This window comes from Chiloscyllium plagiosum, chromosome 33 (genome assembly GCF_004010195.1).
Source record: "Chiloscyllium plagiosum isolate BGI_BamShark_2017 chromosome 33, ASM401019v2, whole genome shotgun sequence".
Taxonomy (NCBI): Eukaryota; Metazoa; Chordata; class Chondrichthyes; order Orectolobiformes; family Hemiscylliidae; genus Chiloscyllium; species Chiloscyllium plagiosum.
The window spans coordinates 6,414,262-6,440,706 of record NC_057742.1 but is presented as its reverse complement, the minus strand read 5'-3'; the positions used below and the strand labels follow the sequence as shown (position 1 = coordinate 6,440,706).

Here is a 26,445-nt window from a genome sequence, read left to right as displayed (position 1 = left end):
GTATTTCTGCCTCTGGACACCCTGAAGGAATGAACCCACGTGACCAAACGGGGCGGTCGATCAGGAGCTGAAAAAAAAAGCCATTTTGTGTGAGGAGCCTGTAGTAACAGCTCCAACCAAACACTGTTTCTTCGCTCGATTACTCGCACCCGAGACGGCGGGGGCCCGAAGACCAGGTAGGGACCGCTTTAAAAAATATTCTACTTTGCGACCGGCCTGGGGGACTGGGCTGGGGCTCCGGCAGCTGTCGACAGTTGAACGAAATTAGTACTGCGAGCTCGGTTGACATCCTTATTGCTGTTTCTATTTCAAGATGGCGGCTTGCCTTGAATTCATTTCTACTGAACTGCTACTTTTCATTGTTGCTGCTAGACTGTCTCCGTTGATCCGGTGCTCATTGGGGCACGGGGTTCTGGTCCTGAGCTTGGGTGTTCCCTTCGCCTGCTGCCCGGGTTCCTGAGAGAGTACTCGGAGCTCTCAATTGTTGCAGAATTGGAGTTGAGTCTCTCTGTCTCTCTCTCTCTCTCACACACACACACACACAGAGTGCATGTCTGCTGCCTCTCTCTCTCTCTCTCTGCCTTTTTCATACTGACGCTGGGCCACTTTCCCCACTCTTTCAACGCCGAATTAAGTTCGAAATCGTTGCTTGCATCGAGGCGAGCCTCAGTCTCCCGGTACCGCTGGAAAACTCAGAGTTCCAGCTTCTAGTCCTTGCTGCCTCTGAACTCTGGTTCGCTCTCGAAACGCCGGGGAGAGCTTTCGAAAAGACGGTGCGCCCGTCTCCGCCAACCTCGTGCGGTCAGAAGGCAGTCACCACCCCAACATTGGCCCTGATTTCAGTCTACTCCCCGGGTGTCAGCGGGATGATTTTATAGAATCGGAAAGTGCACAGTGTGCGGATGGTCTCCGTCAGGATCCCGTGTCGATCTGACCGAGCCCGGGCGTTTTACGAACTTATTTCGCCCAGCTTCTCTTTTCTGGAATACTCATGAGTCGAGAGGGCTCTGGCCCCCGCTTAACAATTTGGAGCCGCCACCGCAGCTGCAGTGAAGTCAGTCTCTCGCAGCTTTCATAGAGATAGCCGGGTCAAGGGGGAAAGGGAGTGTGGGGAGACACTAGTCTCATTTATCCCTTATTTTTATTTGTGATGTGAAGGACTCAGGAGGGCTCCTGTTTAGCACAAATCAGAGCAGAACAAGGAGCCTTGTGTCGTGGTTTCAAGGACGTTAGAACGAAACTAAACTGAATCGCGCTTTTTTTTTGAAAAAAATATAATGCGTGTTGTGTGTTTTGGACTGATGGCTTTTATTTTCTTCCCCACGATCTAAATGTTTTAAACACCCGAGGTTTGCACCCTGTTCAAAGGGTTTGGACTTTTAAAGCTTAATGCTGGAGTTAGTGTGAAAATGTGTAGATAGAATTGAATTATTATAATTGTACAAGACGGTAATTAATCTGGGAGACAGTGTGAAATTGAATTTTAATCTGCTTGTAGTTTACAGTTTGTGAAGTTAATGCCACTCTTTGTAATGGTCACCGGTGGTAGTACAGGTCATTTTGGAGTTTCCTCGGCGTTTGTATTTTTAAAAAAATATTTTGAACAAGATACCTAGTTTCGGCAATGACAGTTCTTCTTCAGTCTGTGTGTAACAACAGCGGATAATTATAATTAAAGGCTGGGAGTTGGGAGTGAAGTGACGATCAGAAACGGTGAATATTGTCTCGGAGGGGGAGGTGGGGCTGGGTTGGGGATTTGGTGTGTCTGAGCAGACGTTTTATTTTTTTGAAATGTATTTTTCCAGAAAGAGCGAGAGAGAGAGAGAGCTGCACGGGTTAGAGATGGAGTCAATGGGTTGAAGTGTTGATACCTTGTTACTAAAAACATGCGCCTTTTTCAATACTTCCAAAGGTGGTCACCCAGTCCCCTCTCAACCCTCGCCCCCCTACCCCAGGGCACCCAATACAGGAATCGCTCCTTGACGATTTAAGGTGAGGCCGAGAGAGAGGTCGACTCGGTCCAAGTTAGGATAATTGTTTATTAACCCAAGGAGAAACATAACTCAGACCGAACTCGTCCATGTGTTTAGAAACCCCTGACGGCATTCCTCTGTCGATCAGTGTAAGGCAAAAGTTGCTGGTATTTTCCACACGCGCCTACCCATGATGATGTGAACTGATATTATGCGTGAGGAACGAGTTAATGATGTGTACGCGTTTTGGAGGAAGTTACCGACTGGTCTACATTTTCACGACCTAGCTCGTCCCGGTGTCTCCCATTACTGAAAGCCATGTCTTCTTAGGTCTTTTTTTAAAAAAAGCAAAAAATCTTGACAAAAATCACGTGTGTGTGGTGTCTACTATATCCGGGTTCCCGTCGCTGCTGCTCTGGTCGCCAGTCTGCTGTTAATTGACCGATAGATTCTGTGGGTCAATTCGACCGGGGAGCTGCTTCCTTGTTGTCACATCAAACAGTGGGATTATCGGGTTATTGAAACGGCCGATGGCGAGTGTGGGATCGATACCGTTGACTGAAATCTTGCCTTGCTCAGGGGTCTGACCGAAAGTAACCCGTTTTATTTACGGTGAATGAAAATACGGGAATGGTAGCCGATTTGAGATGCAGCCATCCTGCATCTCGGAGAGTTATTGGTTAAAAGTGTCATGTGTAGGTAACGGATTCCTGATCAATAGAATTCCCTATTCCCCAACCGTCACCGGGATGACATTTCATAATTTGTGCCTCTTGGTCTCAGTAACTGTAAGCAACACGCACATTGCTAATGTGCTGTCAAATGAACAAAAACCGAAATTGCTGGAGAAACTCAGCAGGTCTGGCAGCTTCAGTGGAGAGAGGAAATAGAGTTGTGTCCAGTGACCCTTCTTCAAAAGTTCGCTTTATTACATTGTAGACCTGTTCTGTGAACTTCGACCTGGCTACTTACAAAATTTGCTTTTTAAAGAGTCTCTCCCTGGCTTTCCCCTCGCCAGTGTCCTTCCAACAAAACCTGCCTGTCGTGAGTCCGTAGGCGGTGACAAGAGCTGCTGGTTTTGTGAAATGGAATGCGAGCTAGATTACATTTTGCTGTCGAAATGAAATCGCACGTCGACCAGTCCAAAGCAACTTTCTGACACATTTGGCAACCCGTACATTTGGCAACACAAATTATTTTGTAAGTTGGCCGTTGGATTAGATAGGACTTTGCATCGTTCGGGCCTTAAAACATCCCCTTTCAAAATTCCAAGAGTTATAATCAGTTGACCCCTTGTCGTACTGTATTACACATAGTGATAGAGTCGGTTTTATTCCCATGATTTCTGCTTTCTTCAAAGACATAATGAACTTGTTTATGGACAGATACAATCACAATAAGATATGAACAAACAATTAGCTGGGAGTTTTGGAAGTGGGTTTGGAAGTGACAACCGGACTGAGGAACCGCAGCTTTAATTTATTGCGACTCCCACCATCCCACCAAGCCTGCTGCAATTCAAAACGATGGCCTGCCCTTGCTCTGAAAAGCAAGTTCACGGGTCATAGGGGACGAGGAATGAAACGTAGGGGGATCCCCTAACTGCGCTGGAAACATTGGAGATAGCCCGAATAGCTTTAGATCCTGAGGGACCGATTTTAGAACCCCATAGTTAACACTTTCAACTAGCATTTGTAGTATTGGCCCGAGTTGAATTTATTTAAGACGGGTTATGTAATAAATCATTTGTAACAAGACAGATTGTTTAAAAGTCCCAATCTATTTCACGACCAGGATCGCCTTCATCATAAGGCCTACACGGTTTACTTGGGGAAATTTAGATGCTGGGTTTCAGGAGCTGACAGGCTTTGTTTCTGTGTGGCCTTATCGATAAGGGATGCACACATTGCACACTCCCACAACAGCTCGTTGCTACAACAACCACCAGTGCCATCTACATTTAAAAATTAGAAACTCAGACAATCAAGCATTAATTTAGGGAACAAAACCTTTACATAGGAAGCATCAGATAGAGGCCGGCATTGTTGCTTCTGCGCTTGTATTAACCTTGACAAATTGTTGCATTTTTAATGTGCAGATTTAAGTGGAGTTACCGTGGAGAGAAAGGCCAACTCGTTTATGCTCTGAGACGGGCTGGATTTAAACCAGTTTACCCAGAACTGAACGGACGCCTTAGAGAGAGATTCTCAAAGTTTGGCTTTTAATAAAGTTGTAGTTGCTGTGAGCACACCTTGAGGCAAAGAATCTCAGGTAGTTTTAAAGATGCAGCCGTATTCAGTTTACCTGTACAATTTGTTTTCAAGCTATTTAGTAGACGTGAGTTTTTTTTCGCTGTGATAATCTAAGACCTAATGATCAGGAAAAGCAAGCTGGCTCCTTGTTGTTTGTAGTTGCGGGATAGCATAGGCAATAAATCTGATCCACCGCGAGAGTTAAGTAATGTTTTGACTCCGACAGGAACACTCCGGTGAAGCGCTGTGACCTCCAACCTTTGAGTGTCCCACTGCTGGCCAAAGACCGAGTAGCGAATAATTAGTGAGGTCCTTTTTTTTTGAAAGGTGGAGACAGAGTGTGACGGTGGGGAGAACCATGATTAAGGGAGGGTCACGTGTAATGTAATTTGCATCCGCTAAGACTCTGTGTCTGTAATCCCAGGAGAGTTTTTCTGTTTAGTAACTTCATCAGATAAACGAGTGCCTTTAAAATAAACGTGCAATGCTTGTCAATTACTTCCATTCGGCGGGATTTATCAACAAATAAGATTGGATTTGTTTATTTCTGGTCTCCGTCACCAGCTGTTTATTCTAACTTCTGGGTCATACTTTATTGCAACTAACATTTGGGGGGGGGGGTGCGGTTTGGGAGATGACTTCCAGGTCGACATGTCATCCTCGCTTTCCCCATCCCCAATCAGAAATGCAATGCTGGTTGTTACAATAATTTCCCAGAGAAATGGAGTGTTAATGGGACTTGATACAAGCACTGTTTCCTTCACCCAATCACAAAATTGATTTAACCAGCGCCCAGAATACAGGTAAAAAGCAGGATGCACCTCGCCCGACTCTCCTGTCGTGGTACCGATCAATGCAGCGGCCCAGTCAGTTGGTGGGTGTGTTGAACTGTCTGTCAGCCTTCAGTTGCAATAAAAGATATTTCAACGTAATCCTGTCACGTGGTCGACCAAGAGCGTCATCTGCAGATCATATACATACAAGCACACTCACTCACTCAAGTAAACACTCAAATTCACACACACACATACACCGATACACCCATATACACGGCTGACTCAAGTGCACACATTCACTGATGTACACACTCTCAAGTACATGCGCAAACCCATACACTCACTGAAGTAAACACACGCAAATTCACACATACTCACTCAACTACCCGCATTCAAAATACACGCACAAATTTAAACACAGTCTGATATATACATGCACATACACGTACCCATACACACAGTCAAATACATACTCAAATGTGTATATTCACACGCACTCACGAAAATGTACACGTTCAAACACACACGTTCAACAGGCACATACTGTCATACCCAAATACGTATGTATTCAAATTCTCTTTAACGCACTCAGTCAAACGCTCACTAAAAACACACACAAACATAGATAGACAATTCACACAGGCAATGCAGCTAAACACAGACACTCAAGTACACTTAAACAAATATAGACAACACACAAACATGCAGTGGTGCTGGAAAAAACATATCAGGTCAGGCAGCATCCGAGAAGCAGGAGAATCGATGTTTCGGGCATAAGTCCTTCATCAAGAAGGGATGAAGGGCTTGTGCCCGAAACGTCAACTCTCCTGCTCCTCTGATGCTGCCTGATCTGCAGTGCTTTTCCAGCACCACACTGTCGACTCTGATCTCCAGCATCTGCAGTCCTCACTTTCTTCTAGCTAAACAAACACTCACAAACACTCAAACACATGCAGATAACACCCGGGCACAGACACATGCACCTAAACACAGTCACTCACACATACTCAAACACAAATAGACAATACACACAGACACATGCACCTAAACACAGCCACTCACACATACTCAAACACAAATAGACAATACACACAGACACATGCACCTAAACACAGCCACTCACACATACTCAAACACAAATAGACAATACACACAGACACATGCACCTAAACACAGCCACTCACACATACTCAAACACATATAGACAATACACACAGACATATGCAGCTAAACACAGACACTCACATATTCAAACACATATAGACAATATTGTACACACAGACACATACAGCTAAACGCAGACACACATACTCAAACACATATAGACAATACACACAGACACATACTCAAACACACACAGATAACCACGGGTATTAGGAAGCTGGTGATCCTTTCAACTAATTTGCATTGTGAGTCCACTTTGTTTCGATTTCCGAAAGAACTAATTTGAATATCAGGTACAGCTGGGTGGGTTTCTTCACTTCTCGTAAGATGGGTTTGTTTTCATCTTTTTTTGCGGAGGGGGAGGGGAGGGATCTTACGAAGTGTAAAGACGGTCGCTATAGTAACCAGTAGTGGATACTATAGCCGCTATCCACGTCATAACACGTACAAGCCGATGTAATGTGTCTGTGGTTGTTTTTAAATTGGAAAGTCTACTGGCTGAGCGCTTGTTTATCTTCATTTTTTTTCATATACTTTTTGTTTCGCGAGGCAGTGTCACTCGCCGGCCGCGGGGGTGTGATGCTGCATTTTCAAAGGGATATTAACTTTCTCCAGCATCGATTTAAGCGACCGCGTATGTGCCCCAATGCAGGCAATACTCTACAGAATGAATTGCGTGTTAACTGTTCATCGGACCATTTATCTGATTTTGTACGGATCAATGCCTATGAAAACGTGTGTGTGCCTGTGTGTTTGTCTGTGTTGGTGGATGGGGGGAGATGGAGAGAGGGAGAAGGACGAGAGAGCGAGAGAATGGTTTCCCAGTAAAAACAGTGAGTGAAAACTGAGAGGGGTCGAGAGATTGTAGGTTAAATATTCGGTGTCAGCACTCTGCTGATAGGACGCGTGCCTGCTTTGCAGAAGCGGCAACAAACCGGGCGTACAAAGGGATTGGGAATATTCCCGAGAATACGCCAAAGAGTATGGCGTTGACAGTGTACCGTTTGTTTAGCGAGGGGCCGTACGCTTCGGTGCCTTGCGATTTACGGACAGGTAACCAGAAAATGGGGGCGCAGTGGGATTGAATGTAGCAACCCGTGTCTATTTACACCACAGTTGAGCCTTCCCTTCTTATCGAAATGTCCACCCTCGCTGTCGGAATTGGGTTCCTTTCCCACCTCAAAAGGACGTGCGTACCCTCCAAATCTAGACTTGTCTTGAGTATGATGTGGGTAATGACCTCTGGCACAGTGTCGCTCCCGGTAAAGGCCGCTGGGTTCTGCAAACCCGGAAAGTTAACCTTGCTCGATTGAAAACCTACCGGGATGGAATGGATTGGCAGAGATGTCGTCTTACACCGTCTCCAGTTGTGTTTTTTTTAAGATGCGTTTGTGTGCTTCGTCGATATGTTCCACGCAGCATGTACCAGATTTCTTTCAGAAATGATTCACTGGCACAGATCCCTGTAATGGTTCATTACAAATTAAGTGAGCACAGAATGTGGTACATCCCTCACTTGCTTTCAAAAAGCTATAACTCTCAGGGCCTCACTCTTTCCATTCTCTAAATGGCTTCGCACTCATATACTGTCTGCATGTGATATATGACGAACACTCTAATTCAACTATAAACTAGATTAATGAATATTTATAACCTGTTATGGACCGACTGTGAATTTCAGGCTTTTTTTTCCTCCCCATTTTCCCTCCCCATAAAGTTTCAAAATTGACCATTTAAACTATGCGTAGTTGAATAAGGGAAATTATTTTTGAATAAGGGAAAAAAGTTTAGACTCCAAAAAATGTAACGTCGCCTCTTCCTTTCACGTCTCAGTAATTCAATGGCGAGTTTGTATCAGGACCTCAGTTGCAGTGAGCGCTCGATATTTCTGATGGCGATCGATCTTTGCGATAATCGATGTCAATCATTGAGCAGGAGTTTCCAAAAAGGGGAGCTGATGGTGTCCTCTTAGCTGTATGTACCATCTGTGGCTTTCACCCGGGTCTGAAAACAGGGCCACGGGGAAGATGTAGTAGACGCGAGTAGAGCCCCTGTTTCCCCGTTGATGATTGCATCAGACTAGGTTTTACCACGGTGACCAACGCTGACGCTACTCTCTGGTGCTATGTATATTGAAGTAATTTGGATTAACAGCCATCGGTGATAGATGTGCGTTTGGACTGGACGCGCAAGTCACATGCTAAATATTTGAATGAATGCCCAAGTCATGTCCATAGTTGTTTTCTTAATTTATATTGAAAATCACCCAACCTCCAACTTCACTCCCATCCCCAAAACATACCGTCAGTTCATGTATTAAGGATAGGCGTCACATGTGAGGGTCCCTCCTGCACTATTCATCTGTCATATAATAATTGTTTTCCTTTTTTTGAGGGATGGTTAGAAGGTACACTATTAGGCCATGTACACAGTTGATTATAAGGCTTCGGACTAATATTGTTTTATTTTCTCCCAGCACGCTCAACTTTTCAAAGTTAGCCAGTGCTCCTATTTGTGCGATGAAGTATTTGAGAAACGTGCGTTAAGTATAGGATTGGCTACACACATAGCTGTTTATTTCCACCCTTTAAGACAGTTGCTTAGTAACCGCGTCTACATATAAGGAGGCATTTAAGGTAAAGCTGGCGTACACAATACTATGTGGTAAGCGAATAACGCAGAAAAATGTATCTCTCATTTGATTTAAGATTAAGACCTCATGTATCCAATGTGAAGTCATATTTCCGAAGTACACATGCTTCTGCTCTCACATGCTTAATTAGGGAGTCGCAAACCTTGAAGAAACCAATTTTCTCTCTCAAGTCTTTAGGAAAATCAACCAACAAATGTCAATACGTGTTTGCGAAATGTTAGTTACTCAACACGATCCTTCATAATCGCGACATTTTCCAAAATCGAAATGTTTGCCCAGTGATCAGCTGCACATTAAATCGTATTGGGGAAGGACTAATACTGTTCATTAGACGTAGGAATTGTGTCAGTAGGTTCTGAATGGATTTGCTTGCACTTCCACTGAACAGAATGACAAGAGTAATTCTTCCGCCCCGTCCCAGGTTTCTAGACAATTGAATATATTCGAACATTTTATGTTGGAAAATAACAAGCTGCTCTTCAATGTTAGTGTATCAAGATACCCTCCTCATGTCACTGCTGTAATACTGAAAGCTTTAACTTTTCACAAATAACTTTGCCAATCTCCTGCCAAGCCCAATGGTTAAAAATGAGTAGGTTAGCACAATAACGCCCTTCCTCCACCGTAGCTTCTTCTCGCGATTTTTTTGTCATTTCTACTTACTGTTACGTTTTCTGATTAGATTAGCAGTGGGGTGCCTCACATCACATTATCCAAGCTTCCAGCTATTAGCATTTGTAATAATGCGGGGTTCCCAGCTCATTACTAAATGATTCAAATAGTCTTTGTATAAAAGTTGCAGCACCAGTGTTGACGTTATTGTCTCTTCTGGCAGTTTTAAGGTCCAGTATGTTTAATTAATTAGAGATGAGTCACTGTGACAATGCATAAAACACGGGTTATGTATTTCTAGCGTTGACACTCCCACTGTTTTGGGACTTCCACTTATTCTTGGGCCTTCCCTGGGGTTTCTCCTCCTCAGTGCAATCCCGGGTTCTTTATGTAATTCATGGCATATAATTTAAAGTCCTTCTTAATTATGTTTCCTAAATACGCCCTGGTACTCTGTTCAAAAACGTTGGAAATTCGGACACTGTGATAATGGAAAAATGACTAATAAAGTTAAATTGTTGCTATAAGGTGCCTTATAGCATGTGCCTTACTTCTTTTTTTAAATGATGCTGTTTGGAACACCTCAGCAAGCTTGTACAGGATCTGCAACACCCTTAACCATGAATAATCTTCTGTTAACATTGCAGAGTCTATTGCAGCTAAAATGCACAGAACCACTCGGATCAAAATCACAGAACTCAACCCTCACCTGATGTGTGCGCTGTGCGGGGGATATTTCATAGACGCCACAACCATCATTGAATGTCTACACTCATGTGAGTTTATTTTAATCATGCTTAATGTAAGCTCTTAATGCTTAATCCTAACGCTTGCCCATCACTGCCTTTCAGCAGCCTACAGGTGAGATGAATTATGAACATTAGGGGAGAAGTATCTGACACTTGGTTGCAATAGTTTTGCTGCCATATATTTCATCAGCTATGTGAATTTTATTGGTAATGATCGGGTTTGGTTTCATTGTAAATATGTAAACAATGTCCGTTTTTACTTATCTTTTTGGTTTTCACTTGTTAAAGGTACCCAACCCTGAATAGCCCAGTTTCACTAAAGGCCATTTCCTGTCACACGAGGCGCTTTCACTTCACCTGCCTCCCCCGTGATGATCAATATGTGTCTTTGTTTGTGGCGAAGCTTAACCCTCATCAATGCTAACCCCAGATGGAACCCAGAGAGTATTGTGTTAGTGCAATTCACCTCATCACGAGGTAAAGCTAACTCTACCAGAGTCGCAAGTGAAATCAGGTGTTAGACTACCACGATACCCGTTTAGCACGCTTTTAACTTTAACTTTTGGTCCTCTCAAACTCGCTCCAGCGTTCATGAATCGCACGAGTACCTTTGATTGTATTATAACACGCACCTCGGCGGGACGAAGGCTGTAACCCAATCTGACGGTTCATGTGACGTCTCTGAACAGCTGGAGCTTTTGTTCAGCTTGTTGCTGAGGTCATAGTAATCTCTTCATTATGTTAAAGCCCCTACCCAACAAGGTAACTCGGAGCTTTTCACTATCTGCATGTTCCCACGTAGCTAATGTATGAATTAGGCAAGACACAAAATAATTAGTAAAATGTTGTTTTCAATCATGGGTAATTTACTGCAATTTCATTATAGCTTTTTAATCAAACAAATTTATTAAAAATGATTTCAGCATGACGGTTACAATACTACTGGGATTATAACTTATTTTAGCTGCTTGTATAAATATACTCCAGACAATTACTATTTTTGAAACATAAATTATTCTCTTAATTTTATAGGAAAATTACATATAACTTACATGTTACATGTAATAATTACGATAATCCTTTCTGATTGTAAGGTTTCACCCTTATAATTTCAGTTCATTCTGTTGCAAAGAAATTGAACACATTGCTTATTTGCTAAATTATTTTATTTCATTTCAACCCTATTTGTAATGAATTGCTCAAATATTTATTATTATAAATAAATATTTGAGCAATCAATTGGAATTAGTTATTGACACATTTAACTAACAATGTTAAGACATACAACATAGATCAGAAAGGGAACATAAAACAATATTATTGTTGCTAAAGTCTTTGTACAATGCAGTTCAGAAAAGAATTACTTAATTGAAAGTATTGACCATTTTGAAAGTGCAGGATTTTGAATGTTTGTTATTTTGTATCCATCCTTGTGATGTTATTCACAAAAAATGATAAAGTCTTTTGGGTAGGTTCATAAATAGGAAGGGTTTAGAGGGATATAGACAAAAAGCTGGCAAGTGGGCCTAGATTAATTTGGGTTATCTGATTGGTATGGATGAGTTGGACTGAAGGGTTTGTTTCTGTGCTGTATGGCACAATGACTCTATGAGATGTAAGCATCTGTGATTGCATTAATGCTTCAAAACCGTTCTAGACAATACATGTATGTTGCAATCATGTATTATTCTCAACACAATTAATTTGATTACAATTACCAGGGAGTAAGAAACTCCAGCTATTCATTAATAAACCACTCAGTCCCTTGCTTGAATCGTAGCTTTATAAACAATGGTACAAATGCAGTATTTTCTACATAAAACAATTACAAATACTGATTTTGAGTCTCTTCCAATTGCCTTTGTCATTCAGATTAACTTTTCTCAAAAAAAGTGCAGACATCTATAGCCTCAATTCTGTGTAAAAAAAATCTTGACCCTAAAGTAAATTGCAAGTTTGTAATAACTCAAAGAAGTTATCCATTAAATACGTTAAAAAAATGAAAGCATGATGAGGTTATATCCCTGATAACACTTCCATTTGTATTCTGTCCAGTACATAGATAATCTGAACCCTTTAAACGAATAAATGTCTCACAATATCATCTGTGCATTTTTCTGTTTGCAATTAATCAGCATTTAGTTATTTTTATTTGCATCCATCACTAAAACTGTATATGAAGCTCTTCAGGACATCAAAAAGATTTTACATGGGGCTACATATGTGAAAACTAATATCTTTCTTCCTTTTCCTCTTATAATACTCTATAAATGCACATTTACAATTAACTATCATTCAATAAAATTTATATTTATCCATACAAAGCACATTATTATCCTGAAATTGTTTCAAAACAAAAAAATTCATGTAACACTGATTGAAAATTATATCTAACCAGGAAGAAAACATAGAGATGTAATCTTTGTCTCAACTCTCTTGACTTTTCAATTTGCTCATTAAGTTGGAGGAGTTTTTGCTCGAAAATAAAACTTAATTTTTTCCATGGATTATAAACATTACAAATTATTTTGTATATATGTCAGCATCAGACTAGATGTTGACATCATTTAAGTGAAAAGAACTGTACAATGAGGCTGTGTACTCTAACCAATCTTATTCAGTCTGTACACAAAACAAATATTTAATGAATTAGATGCTCTTCAGGGGAAAAATTGAAGGCCAGATCATAACAAACACTGCAAGAACATTACTTGCTGAGTCAGAAAAGTCCTTTGTTTTTATTCATTTGTGGAATGTGGTGTTGCTGGCTGGCCAGCATGTCTTGCCCGTCCCTAATTGCCCTTGTGGAGATGGCGGTGAGCTGCCTTCTTGAGTCATTGCAGTCTATTTGATGTCGGTAGCCCAAAATGGTCTTAAGAAAGGAGTTCCAGTATTTGGACCCAACAAAATATCTTTGATCAAGCAAAATCTGTAAGTTTGCTATTTGGATTGAATGTAACCATGAAAAAAAAGAAAATGGCAGTCAGAAGAAATATGTAAGGGAAATAAATTATGGAGAAAATGGAAGGCGATGCTGTTGCATTGAAACTAGTAGACAAGTTTGTTTATTCAGGACAATTGGTGGCAGACAGGATGCCGAAGTCAGATAGGGCTAGAAGAAATAAATTTGTCAAAATGAAGGATGTGTTAACAAAAAAAAAATTCAAAACTTATTACAAGGGGAAAAAACTTCAGGATGCTGCATTTTATCAAATGTTCTGTATGGCACAGAAACATAGGCAATAAATAAAGGTCAGTAGAAGAAAATAGGGACCTTTGAAACATGGATGTTAAAATGTATGCTAAGAATTCCACTTGAAATTGCAAAAGCAAGATACACTCCAAACAGTGATGTCCAGAGAAAAGAATGTCAGTATTTCAACCATTTGATCAAAGCTGAAAAGCTACAGGAAACCCTCTGGGAGAACAAAGAGGATGGCAGCAGAAAGAGGGGTTGACTGAGACATAGTTGGATGATTGATGTCACAGAACTGTTCCAGAGGAGCTAGAATGAGTATGGCACAAACTATGACAAACTATGCAGCAGATCCTCTGGCAAGAGTATATCAAAATTCCCTTAATCAATTTGCTAATCATTTGTATTCTGATACCTGCAATGTCTATTTCTGAATCACAGATGGTTCATGTTGATATGCTTCTAAGTTTGGCCGAGCAAGACCTTTATAATGACTGTGATGAACATTCTTAAAAACAATTGACTTCATGAACAAATTAATCTGGGATTAACTTGTGAAAAGTTGGCATTTTGTACCATCATTACATGGAAGGTTAACAGAAACTGTAGTATGTTGTGAAGCAATAACTGGTTGAATGATTGAGGTGATGCTTAAACTGTGACAGCAAAATTGGAAGAGTTTATCCATGAATGTGAAAGCTAGAATGTACTAGTGCCTCTGTGAACCATGCAGAGTTGCAGCACTTCCCGTGGGGAATGCAGTCATTCACTACGCAATCATTTAGTTTTGTAGAAATGTTGCAGAGATTGATTTTACTGATGGTTTGGGGGAGTATTGCTGTTTCATTGTAATATTCTAATGTAAACAGGCCTATCAAAATTTATACCTGCAGTTAGATACCAGCCTCAGCAACAGCTGTCTGTGTTTGTCTGAAGAGTAGGCCTAGAAAAACTGGAACTTAATGGCATCCATAAATCCCTGGAAATAGATTACTCAGTGTAAGCCAATAAAAGGAAAGCTAAGGGCCATTTGATACAGTGACCTTCCCATTTGAAAGCGCTTATATTTTGAGTACTAAAAGACTTGATAGGAATTGGAGTTAGGAGTTGTCTCCACAAAAAGCTATGGATCAGTTGGAAACTTCAAAGCTGGAATTGACAGGAGTTTTGTCCAGTAAAGGTGGCAACAGTTAGTGTGGGATAAGTAGACTGGATAGGTTGTTGAGCAGGTGGGATACTAATCTCACTGTCTGGGTGTGAGGTGGAGGATTCAACAGCCGCTACTTGTTGCTATATGCTTAAAGACTTTTTAAAGAAACCAGAAATGGTCCCAATATGAAGTCAACATATCTGTCACTGTAAGTGGTCGCATGCACCAAGGTGCTGTGAAATATCACTCCAAATGCCACCTGTTGAAGGAGCAGCACTCTGAAAGCTAGTGCTTCCAATTAAACCTGTTGGACTATAACCTGGTGTTGTGTGGCTTTTAACTTTGTACACCCCAGTCTAACATTGGCATCTCCAAATCACTCCAATTGACACATTGTTTGAGTTAGATCTGCCTGTCTCTGCAGAGGTTTGTTTCTACAGACTTCAAACTGTTCATGGGAACTCTGTAAGATCCTCCAGCGCTTGAGGGCAAACCAGGGAAGATGAGGCATCCAGAAGTGAAATGCAAGGAACAGCTTAAGTTGTGACTGTAACTGTCCCAGTTAATCCATCACCCACATCCTGAAGTACCATCCTGAGAGAGATCCATCCCTGGTGCTATCACAACCATTCATATTAAGTCAGCCGAAGCAATTGAATAGACTGTCAATCTGGACGTTGAGGTAGAACCGCTTTCCAATCCAATCCAAGCCAAAACAAACAGCATTAATGCATCTCAAATGTATTTCTATTGCCCAGATATTTGTAAACTTAATATCAGGGCTTTAGATTGCAATTATTCAGAAATGATATTTAACACCGAGATGTTGTAAACCCGGTTCTTTGACATTTGTGCAAACTGATTGGAAACGTTTGAAGTTATGTTCATCTACTTGCTATTGTCAAAGTGTATATCTAATAATTCACTTTTTTTCCCCTTTTTTAAACCCCGGCAGTTTGTAAAACTTGTATCGTTCGCTACTTGGAGACCAACAAATATTGTCCGATATGTGACGTACAGGTTCACAAAACTAGACCCCTCCTTAGCATCAGGTGAGTTCTGTTGTCACCTCTTCTGTAACTTATGGTTGTGAATATCAGTCTTATGAGGCTTTTTACTTTCCAAAGAATTGGATGTGTATTAGCCAAACTTCACCAACACCACTTCTCCACTTAGCTCCAGGAAAACGTCTAACATTTGAAGCCTGCCGAGTTATGTCCCTCTCTCTGTGCCCATTAGTATAGCTGGACTTTTCCCCTTTAAGAACTGGCAACAAAGTGCGGAAAGTCATAGCTTGACTTGGAATAATAACATAAACGGCACTTAAGGGAACCGGACTCACATAGTGTATGTATGAGCTGTTGTTTGCATGTTCATCCTCATAAGGTAGTACTCATTCCTCGTTTGGTAACAATGTAATCTCTCTCAAACCACGTACGCGATTAACTGGATTATCGGGGCCTTTTCTGACATGCGCATCTTCATATTTGTTAGAGACGGTTAAATGTTTGGCGCAACTTGAGTCTGCCGTCCGTGTACTTTCAACCATTGTCCTCCCCTCTGTTCCAGGGCCGATAAAACGTTACAAGACATAGTTTATAAATTAGTTCCGGGGCTTTTTAAAGGTAGGCAACTATTCTTCACATTTTGCCTTATTTTCTAAACATTAAAATAGAGCATTTACACACATTTTGGATCAGAACGCATTATGCTGCTTTTATTTCTCTTGCAGATGAGATGAAGAGGCGGAGAGACTTCTATGCAGCCCATCCCTCCGCAGATGGTAAGTGTTAATGTGAAAATAGGAGATTAAGGTCGCTTGTAAATTTGTGACTATCTTGGGATCAAAGCCTTCCTATTTCACCAACAAACTATGCCTCCCTTAACTCAATGCTACATGATCAACTTCATCCTAATGTCAGAATCACACATCAGAAATCATCTACTTACAATTCAGAAACACTAGAGGCTTACTCTACATTTACACGGTTCTATGAGACTCCGATATTAATTAATGCGCTTACATGAAGTCATTTTCTATTCAATCTGCCTCCAAACAGTACATTTATTTTGTCCCAAGGGCTGTGCAGTCAACATAATAGATTTTTTAAAAAGTCTAGGTTACTTTCCAGAAACCGAATGGACCAGCGTGGCTACAAAGGGTTCAATAAACAGGCGAATTCTAAATGGCTATTGTGTAGAGCAGGAATTACAATCACGGGGAAACCGAGAACGTATCCTCTGGTCATTCGATCTCCAGTATCTATAGACTTGACATTCCATAAACTCGGGATCAACTAATTGAAGTGTTCTGGGTTCTCCATCTTCAAACTATCAATTCAGGGATATAATTGAATGCATCTACTTTTCCTCTCTCCCTAAACAGTCACAAATGGTTCAAACGAAGATCGCGGGGAAGTCACAGAAGAGGAGAAGAGAATTATTACAGATGACGAAATCATTAGTTTGTCTTTAGAGTTTTACGAGGGCAACAAGTAAGTTGAATGGTCTTTGGCAACACAACGATTAATTTGAACCGCTCTCAAGTACTATCTTGGAGATTGACAGGAGTATTGATATCAATTGCATTTCACTGTAATTTACAGAAATAAAAGCGCATTTATCTATTTGAATTAACGTGTCACTGACGCCTTTTAACAAGTAAGAAAGGACTGCTAGAGCATTGGACATAGTGCACACTTCTATATACGATCGAGTACAAATACAAATTCTGGAATCAAAACAACGCATGCTAATGTTATGAGACATAAAATGAAAGATACCCATTCCGTTTATATATATAAAAAAATCTGCCTAGGTCATCAGATACCCTGAAATCCATTAGTATCAACCAGCTTGGCGATTTTCCTTGTCTAAAATAGAAAGGCAGGCGTCTGTGAGCAGCTGTCTTCCATTATGTTGCATTGGCGGGAACTACAAGTCTCTTTCAGATAATAATTGGTCTACCGTGCAATTATGACATTTTGCTAATGCAATATAATTGAAACTGCATCACCTCGCATTAGGTGTACCGTTTGTATAAGAACTTCTGTCACTATAAGGGGGTAATCACTGTTAGTTACCATGTCCAGAACGGCATGAATTTGCATTCAACAAGACCCTACAATCAGCAACGAGACAATGACCAGTCGTTCTTGTCGTGTCCGTAACATTTGGTGAGGGATTAATATTGGAGTTTATCGGGGAGAACTCCTCTATCCTTGTTCCATCTGTGGCCCTTTTACCTTAACACCAGTCCATGCATGTTCAAAAACCCAACTGTTACTAACTGATCCTCCATTTGATGTAGATTAATAGTAAAATATTTAGTAACCATACGACCATCTTAACATCAATGCAAAGCCACTTTACATGTACATTATTTCACTAATTTTAAGTGTAGGGAATTACTGAGTTTGGTAAAACTGTCGGACTTGCATGTTCATCCATGTTGGTCAGTATATTCCTGTACAAATTGTATATTTAGTGACACCATGTTCTATTTATTTGTTCACCGCTAAACTGCCCAAGGACACAGTTTCCCGCTGAGTGTTTTCCATTTTATGACTTTCAACTTAATTTATCAGAAAGCTTATTGAAAGCAGGGTATTAGAGATTAAATAGTACGAGCAAAAGTAATTCGGTTTCTATCCAAATTCACGCAAATTCCGTCTATTCTGCATTGTTTATGACGAGCCAAATTCTATAGAGTTGTAAGAACATATCAGTTACTATTTTAGGAGACAGTCATTGTAATTGAACAATATGTGACTCTGTAAACCATGTTAAAAATTACACAATACCTGGACCTGTTGGACTATAACCTGGTGTTGTGTGATTTTTAACTTTATCTACCCCAGCCCAACACCGGCATTTCCACATCTTAAATCATGAGGAAGTTATCGAGCTCTCACGTTCAGTCAATAAAGAATTAAACATCGGAATGAAAGTTAATGACTATTCGACCTTGCAATTAATTAAATAAAAATTGTGTTTATTGTGTGCTTTTCAACAGCTCAAAGGGTTTTACAGACAATGGAGCATTTCTGGAAATCTAGTAATTGTTTTGTTAAAAACACGTTTAATCGAACCTTTTCAATTTATATTGTTCCAGATCAGAAAAGAAAGAGGTCCCGCAGACTGAAGATACAGATAAGGTAATTTACTGTTTAAATTGTAAAGTTAAGCTGTGAAAACAAAACGTACTGGAAATCAGGCAGTATCTGTGGAGACAGAGAGCTACGACTCTAGATGAATTAAATTGTTTTCAGCAAATTCTCCGGTAGTCTACAGGGTTGATCACTGATATTAGCAGAGAGTCAACGTTTATATTTTTATTTATTCAGATTTATTCGTCTGAACTGAATGTAGCAAATCTCCTTTTCACCGTTCAGTTTTCTTCAGAGTACCAGTCGATTCAATAAACAGAATACTTCCGGAGAGTCTAAAATATTCGGTAAACTCAATTCCCGTTGGCAGCGTGTTAGAGTAGAAAACTACTACAGTAGCTGAGGTTTCAAGTATTAGGTCAGAAAGCCAGGATCAACATTATAGCATCTTACAGCGTGGACAGAGCCGTTCGGCCCATCGAAGCCGCGTCGACGCTTTGAAAGCGCTAGCCAATTAGTCACCATTGTTCGTTATAGCTTCGGTATTTCCCCACCCCATTCATTTAAATGTTTCATATCATTGATTTGTAGTTGCTTTTAAGAAATTAAGGGAAATTAGGGACGGCCAGTAAATGCTGGCCAGCCAGCAACATCCCGCGAGAGACCCTAATCTGCCAGAGGAAATGATGGAGGCTGGTATTGCTACAACATTTAAAAGGCGCCTAAATGGGTATATGAATAGGAAGGGTTTAGAGGGATGTGGGCCAAATGCTGGCAAATGGAGCTATATTAGTTTAGGATATCTGGTCGGCATAGTCGAGTTTGACCAAAGGGTCTGTTTCTGGGCTCTATATCTCTATGACTCCATGACTGTAGGGCAAACAAAATGCTTAAAGAATCTTTCCTAATACAGTTGATCTGTAAATGCTGACACAGTATACAGTATTAGAAGTTTTGGGTTAGATCTATTTAGGAGTCCACCTCCCACTGTTTAGTGTATGATTTAAACAGATATGATGAACACTCGGAGAGACATGAAACAAAAGAGGCCGCTTCAGGACAGAGCACAGCTTCATTAATGAAACTATTGGCTACATGTAGATTAAGAGGCTGCTAATATGCTAACGAATTTTTGCAAAAAAAACAAGAGTCTTTTTGGGGGTCATTTTATGGGTTGGAGTCGCAAAATTCTTGTAGTCATCGGTGTAGCTGTAGTTAAATCGATTATTAGCCTCCAAGGTAAAAACAATGACTGCAGATGCTGGAAACCAGATTCTGGATTAGTGGTGCTGGAAAAGCACAGCAGTTCAGGCAGCATCCGAGGAGCAGTAAAATCGACGTTTCGGGCAAAAGCCCTTCATCAGGAATTTATTAGCCTCCAATCCAATATTTACTCGCTCTGTTCAACTAAAGGTCCTGTCGCATTTGAAGTTGATGCATCTTACATCCTCTTCCAATCTTTGGAGCTTCCTGATCATAACTGGGCAGCGAAGTTCTGGATATCCTCTACATGTACAAGTAGGAGTAAGAGTGGGCCATCTGGCTCCTTGAACCCGCTCCGATATTCAATAAGACCAGGGCTGATCTTTTCATGGACTCAGCTCCACTTACCCGCCGTTCGCCATAACCCCCAATTCCTTTACTGTTCAAAATTCTATCTATCTTTGTCGTAAAAACATTCAACGAGCCAGCCTGAACTGCTGTACTGGACAGGGAATTTCACACATTCACAACCCTTTGGGTGAAGAACTTGCTCCTAAACTCACTGCTAAATCTGCTCCCCTTATAGTGAGACTGTGACCCCTAGTTCTAGTTTCACCCGTTAGTGGAAACAATCTCCCGTTAGTGGAAACAATCTCCCTGCTTCTATCTTATCTATTCCTTCCCCCTATACGGAAGTACAATTGACTGTACAAATTTACCGATTGGATGGATCCATACAGTTCTAATTATTAACATTACGTGGCCGTGCCTGTGCAAGGCAGTGGTCATATCCCAAAGCTAAACATTAACCACCATGTTCTTTTGTGAAAAAAAAACTCGAGTGGTTACAGTACAGAAGGGGGCCTTTTGGCCCACTGAGTTTGTGCAGGCTTTTATAAGTGCAGTTAAATTGTACTGTAAGAAAGTTACAATCTTAAATTACTGTTGCTATCTGAATCGAAGCGAAGTGCAGGTTTGCTAATTACAGTCTTTGACCGTGGGTAATGGTTTCAGCAACAGTGAAGACGGGGCTTGGAGAGACTTTAAAGTGTGCTCTTGCTTATTTGTTGATCATGCAATCATGCAAATTGGGTTTAATTTGTTCTGGGATCTTTCCCTTCAAACATAACCGGTTCGATTCCCGCCTCAAGCGACTGTCTGTGTGGAGTTTGTACGTTCTCCCCGTGTCTGCGCGGGTTTAAGTGCGGGTTGGTCATGCTGGTCATAGTGTTTGGTGCATTAGTCAGGGGAATGGGTCTGGGTGGGTTACTCCTCGGAGGGCCAGTGTGGACTTGTTGGCTCGAAGGGCCTGTTTCCATACTGTAGGGAATCTAATCTTGTGTATACAGTTGCCCTCAGGCTGAATTCTCCCATAATGGGAAGAACTTGCTTTAATTCGCGTTCAGTAGTTCACAGTGCATAACTACGGGTGGGCTAAGTGACGCTTTGATATCATTGACCTTTGACAGCTGTTGCAGTGAGCTCGTTCGGTTGAGCAAGTTGCTGCAGAATGATGAATATCTCTGTTCATAATATTAAAAATCGCACAACACCAGGTTATGGTCCAACAGTTGTGATCACCTGATGAAAAAGCGGCGCTTCGAAAGCTAGTGCTTCCAAATAAACCTGTTGGCCTATAACCTGGTGTGTGATTTTTAATTTCGTCGACCCCAGTCCAACACAGACACTCCCAAGTCTATTCATAATGATAGCCCGTTATACCCCTGTTACAGCTTTATCAAAGCTGACCAAAGTTGTTCAACAATAATAACAATAGAAAGTGCTGGAAAAATTCAACAGGCCTGTGGAGAAAGAGAAACAGAGTTAACGTTTCGAGTCCAATATTTCATATCTCCAGCATCTGCGTTTATTGGTTTTGTTTTAGTGGTTAGAGTCATAGAGTCATACAGATGTACAGCACGGAAACAGACCATTCGATCCAACTTATCCATGCCGACCAGGTATCCTAAATTAATCTAGTCTCATTTACCAGCATTTGACCCACATCCCTCTAAGCCCTTCTATTCATATACCCATCCAGATGCCTTTCAAATGTTGCAGTTATACCAGCCTCCACCACTTCCTGTGGAAGCTCATTCCATACACGCACCACCCTCTGCGTGAAAATAAATCCCCCCTTAGGCACCTTTTAAATCTTTCCCCTCTCACCTTTAACCTATGCCTTCTAGTTTTTGGACTTCCCGACCTCGGGGAAAAAACCTTGATTGTTCACCCTATCAATGCCCATCGTGATTTTATGATTTGAATAATGTGTTCTCTCGCTTGACCCGTACCGGGTGTGTCGAACTTCTGAGATCCACAAATATCGTGCCCTTATAAACTGGAAAACGACGTGTCAAGACAATGATGACAGATGTTGGTTTCAGTGGACAACTATCAGGTTAAAAACCGCACCTCAATATCTGATTGCATTCTCTTATCCAGACAGTCACCATCACCTGTGTCTGCTTCCTCTCTGTAGGCTAACAGTGTACGGTATCTGCGGTGTCCCGCTGCAATGACGGTGATGCATTTGGGAAAATTTCTAAGGAATAAAATGGATATTCCCAGCAATTTCCGAGTAAGTGTGTAGCTTTCTGGAAAAAAATTAAATCAAACTAAAACCTATTTCCTTGTCTGAAAACCTTGTCTGAGATCTGTCTGTTTTGATTCTAGATTGACGTTATGTATGAAGATGAACCCCTCAAAGACTACTACACACTTATGGATATAGCGTATATTTATACATGGAGACGGGTAATTGAGCTTTTCGCTATGGGGCCAGGCAATGCTAAATTCAGATAATTTTTGTAACAAATAGCTTGGTTTGTACGTACGTGTGTACCGTATATGGCAGTGGTATCCATGCTGAAGCTAGGCAGTAAGGGGAACAGACCATAAGACAATAAGAAGTGGGAACAGGAATAGGTCGTTCGGCTCTTCGAGCCTTCTTTGCCCTTCAATAAGATCATGGTTGATCCACATTCCCTACATCCATTTTCCCGCAACGTTTGACTCGCAACTGATCAACAATCTGGGTCAGCGTTAAATTCCAAGTACCTTCCCCCCCCCCCCCCCCGCCGCCACACACACACACACACACACCAACAGATCACTGTGGCAAGGAGTTCCGAAAATCTTCAACTCACTGAGAGAAGAAATTCCTCCTCATCTTAGTCTTAAACTGCGCCCCTTTATTCTGAGACTATGCCTCTGGTGCTGGACTCCCATGAGGGGGAACATCCCCATAGCATTAACCTGTTAAGCCCCTTAAGAATCAAAGAGAACAAAGAAAATTTATAGCCCAGGACAGGCCCTTCGGCCCTCCAAGCCTGAGCCGATCCAAATGTACTGTCTAAACCTGTCGCCCAATTCCTAAGAATTTGTATCCCTCTGCTCCCCACTTACTCATGCATCAGTCCAAACGCATCTTAAATGAATCTACCGTGCCTGCCTCTACCACCTCTGCTGGCCACGCGTTTCAAACGCCCACCACCCTCTGTGTGAAGTATTTGCCGCGTGTATCCCCCTTAAACTTTCCACCTCTCACCTTGAAAGCATGACCGCTCATTATTTAATCCTTCACCCTGGGAAAAAGCTTGTCTCTATCCACCCTGTCTATGCCCTTCATGGTTTTGTAAATCTCAATCAAGTCCCCCCCATCTTCTTTTTTCTAGTGAAAATAAATCTAATCTACTCAACCTCTCTTCATAGCTAGCACCTTCCATACCAGGCAATATCCTTGTAAACCTTCTCTGCACCCTCTCCAAAGCCACATCCTTTTGGTAATGTGGCGACCAGAATTGTACACAGTATTCTAAATGCGGCTGAACCAATGTCTTGTACAATTTTAACACTCTATCCACCTGTGCAGCAACCTTCAGGGTACAATGTACCTGCACTCCCAGATCTCTCTGCCCATCAACTTTGCCCAAGGCTCTTCTATTCATTGTATAATTCGCTCTATTATTAGACTTGCCTAAATGCATCACCTCACATTTGTCTGGATTGAATCCTGTCTGTTTCAACTATATCACCTCTCATTCTTCTAAACAGTTGACAAAATAGAATCTAACTCCGGTGTGTGCCAAAAAGGAAATTATTGCCAATGCACATATTGGCAAAACTTGAATATGGCTGTTCACTCCTAAACAGATAAATCCCTTTAAGCTCTTAGCAATGAATGCCAGGTTCTGTGCGCTCTCAGTGGCGCGTGTTCCAGGTAACCCTCAGGTGATCAGAGAAACAACCAACCGGGTTTCAGTTGTTCAGTCAGGCATGAACAAGAGGATATGGCAAGTCCTTAGAGTATAGCGCTTATTGATAGGATATGAGTTGTTTTTGTCAGCAGGAGGTTTGGGCCCGTGGCCAGGTTTAGAATCCAGATACAGGATATTCTAACCCAGACGATCATAGCTGGAGTTGCAAGACGTGCTTTTAACAGTTAACCTGCTTTCATTTGCTTAGTCCAAACAAAACGGGTAGCTTAATCGTGATTAATGTGATAATCCACATCAGTCTGTTCACTTCATTGGCTGCACTATGAGGAGCCAGGTATCTCGTGCTGAGCTAATTCAAAAGGTGCAGGTGCATATGTTACCTGACCTTGCCCTTTACACTTGAAAAAAATATCCCGAACAGACGCTGTCCAATTTTATAGACTGTCTCTACAAGAGGGCAACTTACAAATCCTTTACGGATGTTAAATGCTAATCTTTCAGATTTTGGAAAGATTCACAGGTGCTTAAATTCGCGATATATAGTCCTTAGGTGTACTGTCCTTTAATGCAAACGTTTAACAAGACATTAACATGATAATTAATCATCTAGCTGAATCCTGTGCAATCTTTCCCCACTTAGCTCATTACATTGAAATAGATAAATTCACATGTATCTATTTTGCCCTTTCTTTTGCAGCCTTCAGTTACTATCAGATCTGTTGCTTTGCTGAGTTTAACCAGAGCAGAAAATAATAAAGTATCCAAATAATTTCAAACACAACCCCCAATGCTGGAAAGTCAAACATACACAGGAATATATGTGCCATACAGATAAATGTGCACAGATGTCATGATCCTTTGCACTTCCTTGTCCCTTCATTAAGATTTCTCAAGAAGCTTGCCCTATCCATTCATAACTCGACATCTTACTTAGTGGCACACTATTTGAAAACTGATGTATTTTATTACACACATTTTATGCTCTGACTGTACTTGGCTTCATGCTTTGCTATTTGGGTACAGAAGGTTGTGGAAATTAAGAAGTAATGAGAGACTGGTGTGAGAATTGGTCTTCTTAAGATGATATGAACGTTAACTTTTTAGGAAAACTCTGCCAAATCCCAAGGTCCGTAGAGAAGGCACAAGCATGTTGAAAAGAATAGGGGAGAAGTTGGCACGCTGTTTTTTAAGTATCGAGGGTTTTTCTATTTGAGAGAAACAAGCGCAAAATAATGAGGCATCCAAACAATTGTAACTAAGTCCCCTTTAATATTTGTAAATCACTTTTGAATTAGTGGGGAACATAAGTGATAGAGATGAAAGTTCCAAAAGCTTGCCATCTCGAGAAAGACTAGTTCAGAGGACGACAGTCAAATCTGTACATTGTATTCCATGCCATTTCTAATGTGTGATTGACAACAAACTGCCTGGGCTTTAGCATCTCTGTTTTGTGATTCATTTACAGAATGGTCCTTTGCCTCTAAAATACAAGGTCCAGCCAGCCTGCAAACGGTTAAAACTCAGTCACCCGAACGAGGACTTCGCTAACACCAGCATACACTCGGAGAGTGACTCAGTGAGTGACAAAGGCAGCCCAGCCGCCGTGGCCTCCACATCATCGTCGCTGCCGAGCCCCGGCACACCGGCAGTATCTCCCAACCCGCAGTATCCAGCCGCAGCTGCCTCGGTGGTGAACGGCAACACAAACTGTCACCAGATGCCTCCATCTGTCGGTAGAGGCCGCAAAGTGACTGTTAACGGCTCGGCGGCCCCGGCTTCCTGCTGAAAGCCGGACCCAAACTGAATGTTCAGCCAACAAAGGAGAAGAGACTCGCCTGTATATTAAACACGGCGCAGCCACCATCACACTGGCTCCTGCGCCGTTTATTAAATGTAATATATATATATATATTCTGTTTAGCAATATGGTTATTGTCAGAAACATTTGTATTCCCAAACAGATTTGTAAATGTAAACGGATATAACGCACACATACACACACACACATGCACCTCCAGTCTTAGACGTCGCTGTTCATTTCCTCTAATTGCAAATGTCGAGTATAGTCGATCTATTTTTAATGAAGGATTATTGGGCCGTAGGATACTGTTGGGTCGCCACTGTGTTTACTGAGAAATCAGGCCTGGATTTTGTTTTTGTAAAACCCTGTACATTTAAAAAAAAATTGCCTTAACACCAGCCTCATTCATGGCAGTTGTTAACAGGGGAACACAATATTTATGGTATTGTGGCAGGTATTCTCTAATCAGCCTGTTCATCGAGGTTATTACACACCTCTGGAACAGGCGGGTCTTAAGAACCCAAGTCTCCTGACTCAGAAGTTAAGGACACTAGCACTACGCCACAAGTAACCCTCTCCCCTCCACT

The 26,445-nt window shown here is 41.4% G+C and overlaps 1 protein-coding gene and 1 long non-coding RNA gene across 9 annotated transcripts; one reads left to right on the top strand and one right to left on the bottom strand.

Annotated features, from left to right (window-relative positions):
• On the top strand, positions 1-25,966 carry LOC122539775 (polycomb complex protein BMI-1-like). 8 transcript variants are annotated; one of them, XM_043674829.1, is made up of 10 exons: positions 1-176; positions 10,078-10,206; positions 15,481-15,577; positions 16,095-16,150; positions 16,258-16,308; positions 16,912-17,020; positions 18,640-18,682; positions 22,320-22,418; positions 22,514-22,594; positions 25,523-25,966. In XM_043674829.1, the coding sequence occupies exons 2-10, from the start codon at positions 10,095-10,097 to the stop codon at positions 25,841-25,843; spliced, it is 969 nt and encodes a 322-aa protein (XP_043530764.1). In that variant the 5' UTR covers positions 1-176; positions 10,078-10,094; the 3' UTR covers positions 25,844-25,966. The 8 variants fall into 8 exon arrangements, with proteins under 8 accessions (XP_043530764.1, XP_043530761.1, XP_043530760.1 ...); XM_043674826.1 differs by lacking the exon at positions 1-176 and adding an exon at positions 6,252-6,799; XM_043674825.1 differs by lacking the exon at positions 1-176 and adding an exon at positions 6,252-6,817.
• On the bottom strand, positions 4,246-9,567 carry LOC122539777. The gene is made up of 3 exons (XR_006309182.1): positions 9,482-9,567; positions 7,487-7,628; positions 4,246-5,187 (listed from the first exon to the last, which is right to left on the bottom strand). It is a non-coding gene; the product is annotated as an uncharacterized LOC122539777 (long non-coding RNA).
• Positions 25,967-26,445: the final 479 nt, after the last annotated feature.

Bases quoted from the DNA above. Each gene is read 5' to 3' on its own strand.
- LOC122539775 (XM_043674825.1), top strand. From the start codon at position 6,625: ATGTGTCTGTGGTTGTTTTTAAATTGGAAAGTCTACTGGCTGAGCGCT. The intron at 15,578-16,094 runs GTGAGTTCTGTT...CCTCTGTTCCAG, and splicing joins AGACCCCTCCTTAGCATCAG to GGCCGATAAAACGTTACAAG. The intron at 16,309-16,911 runs GTAAGTGTTAAT...CTCCCTAAACAG, and splicing joins AGCCCATCCCTCCGCAGATG to TCACAAATGGTTCAAACGAA.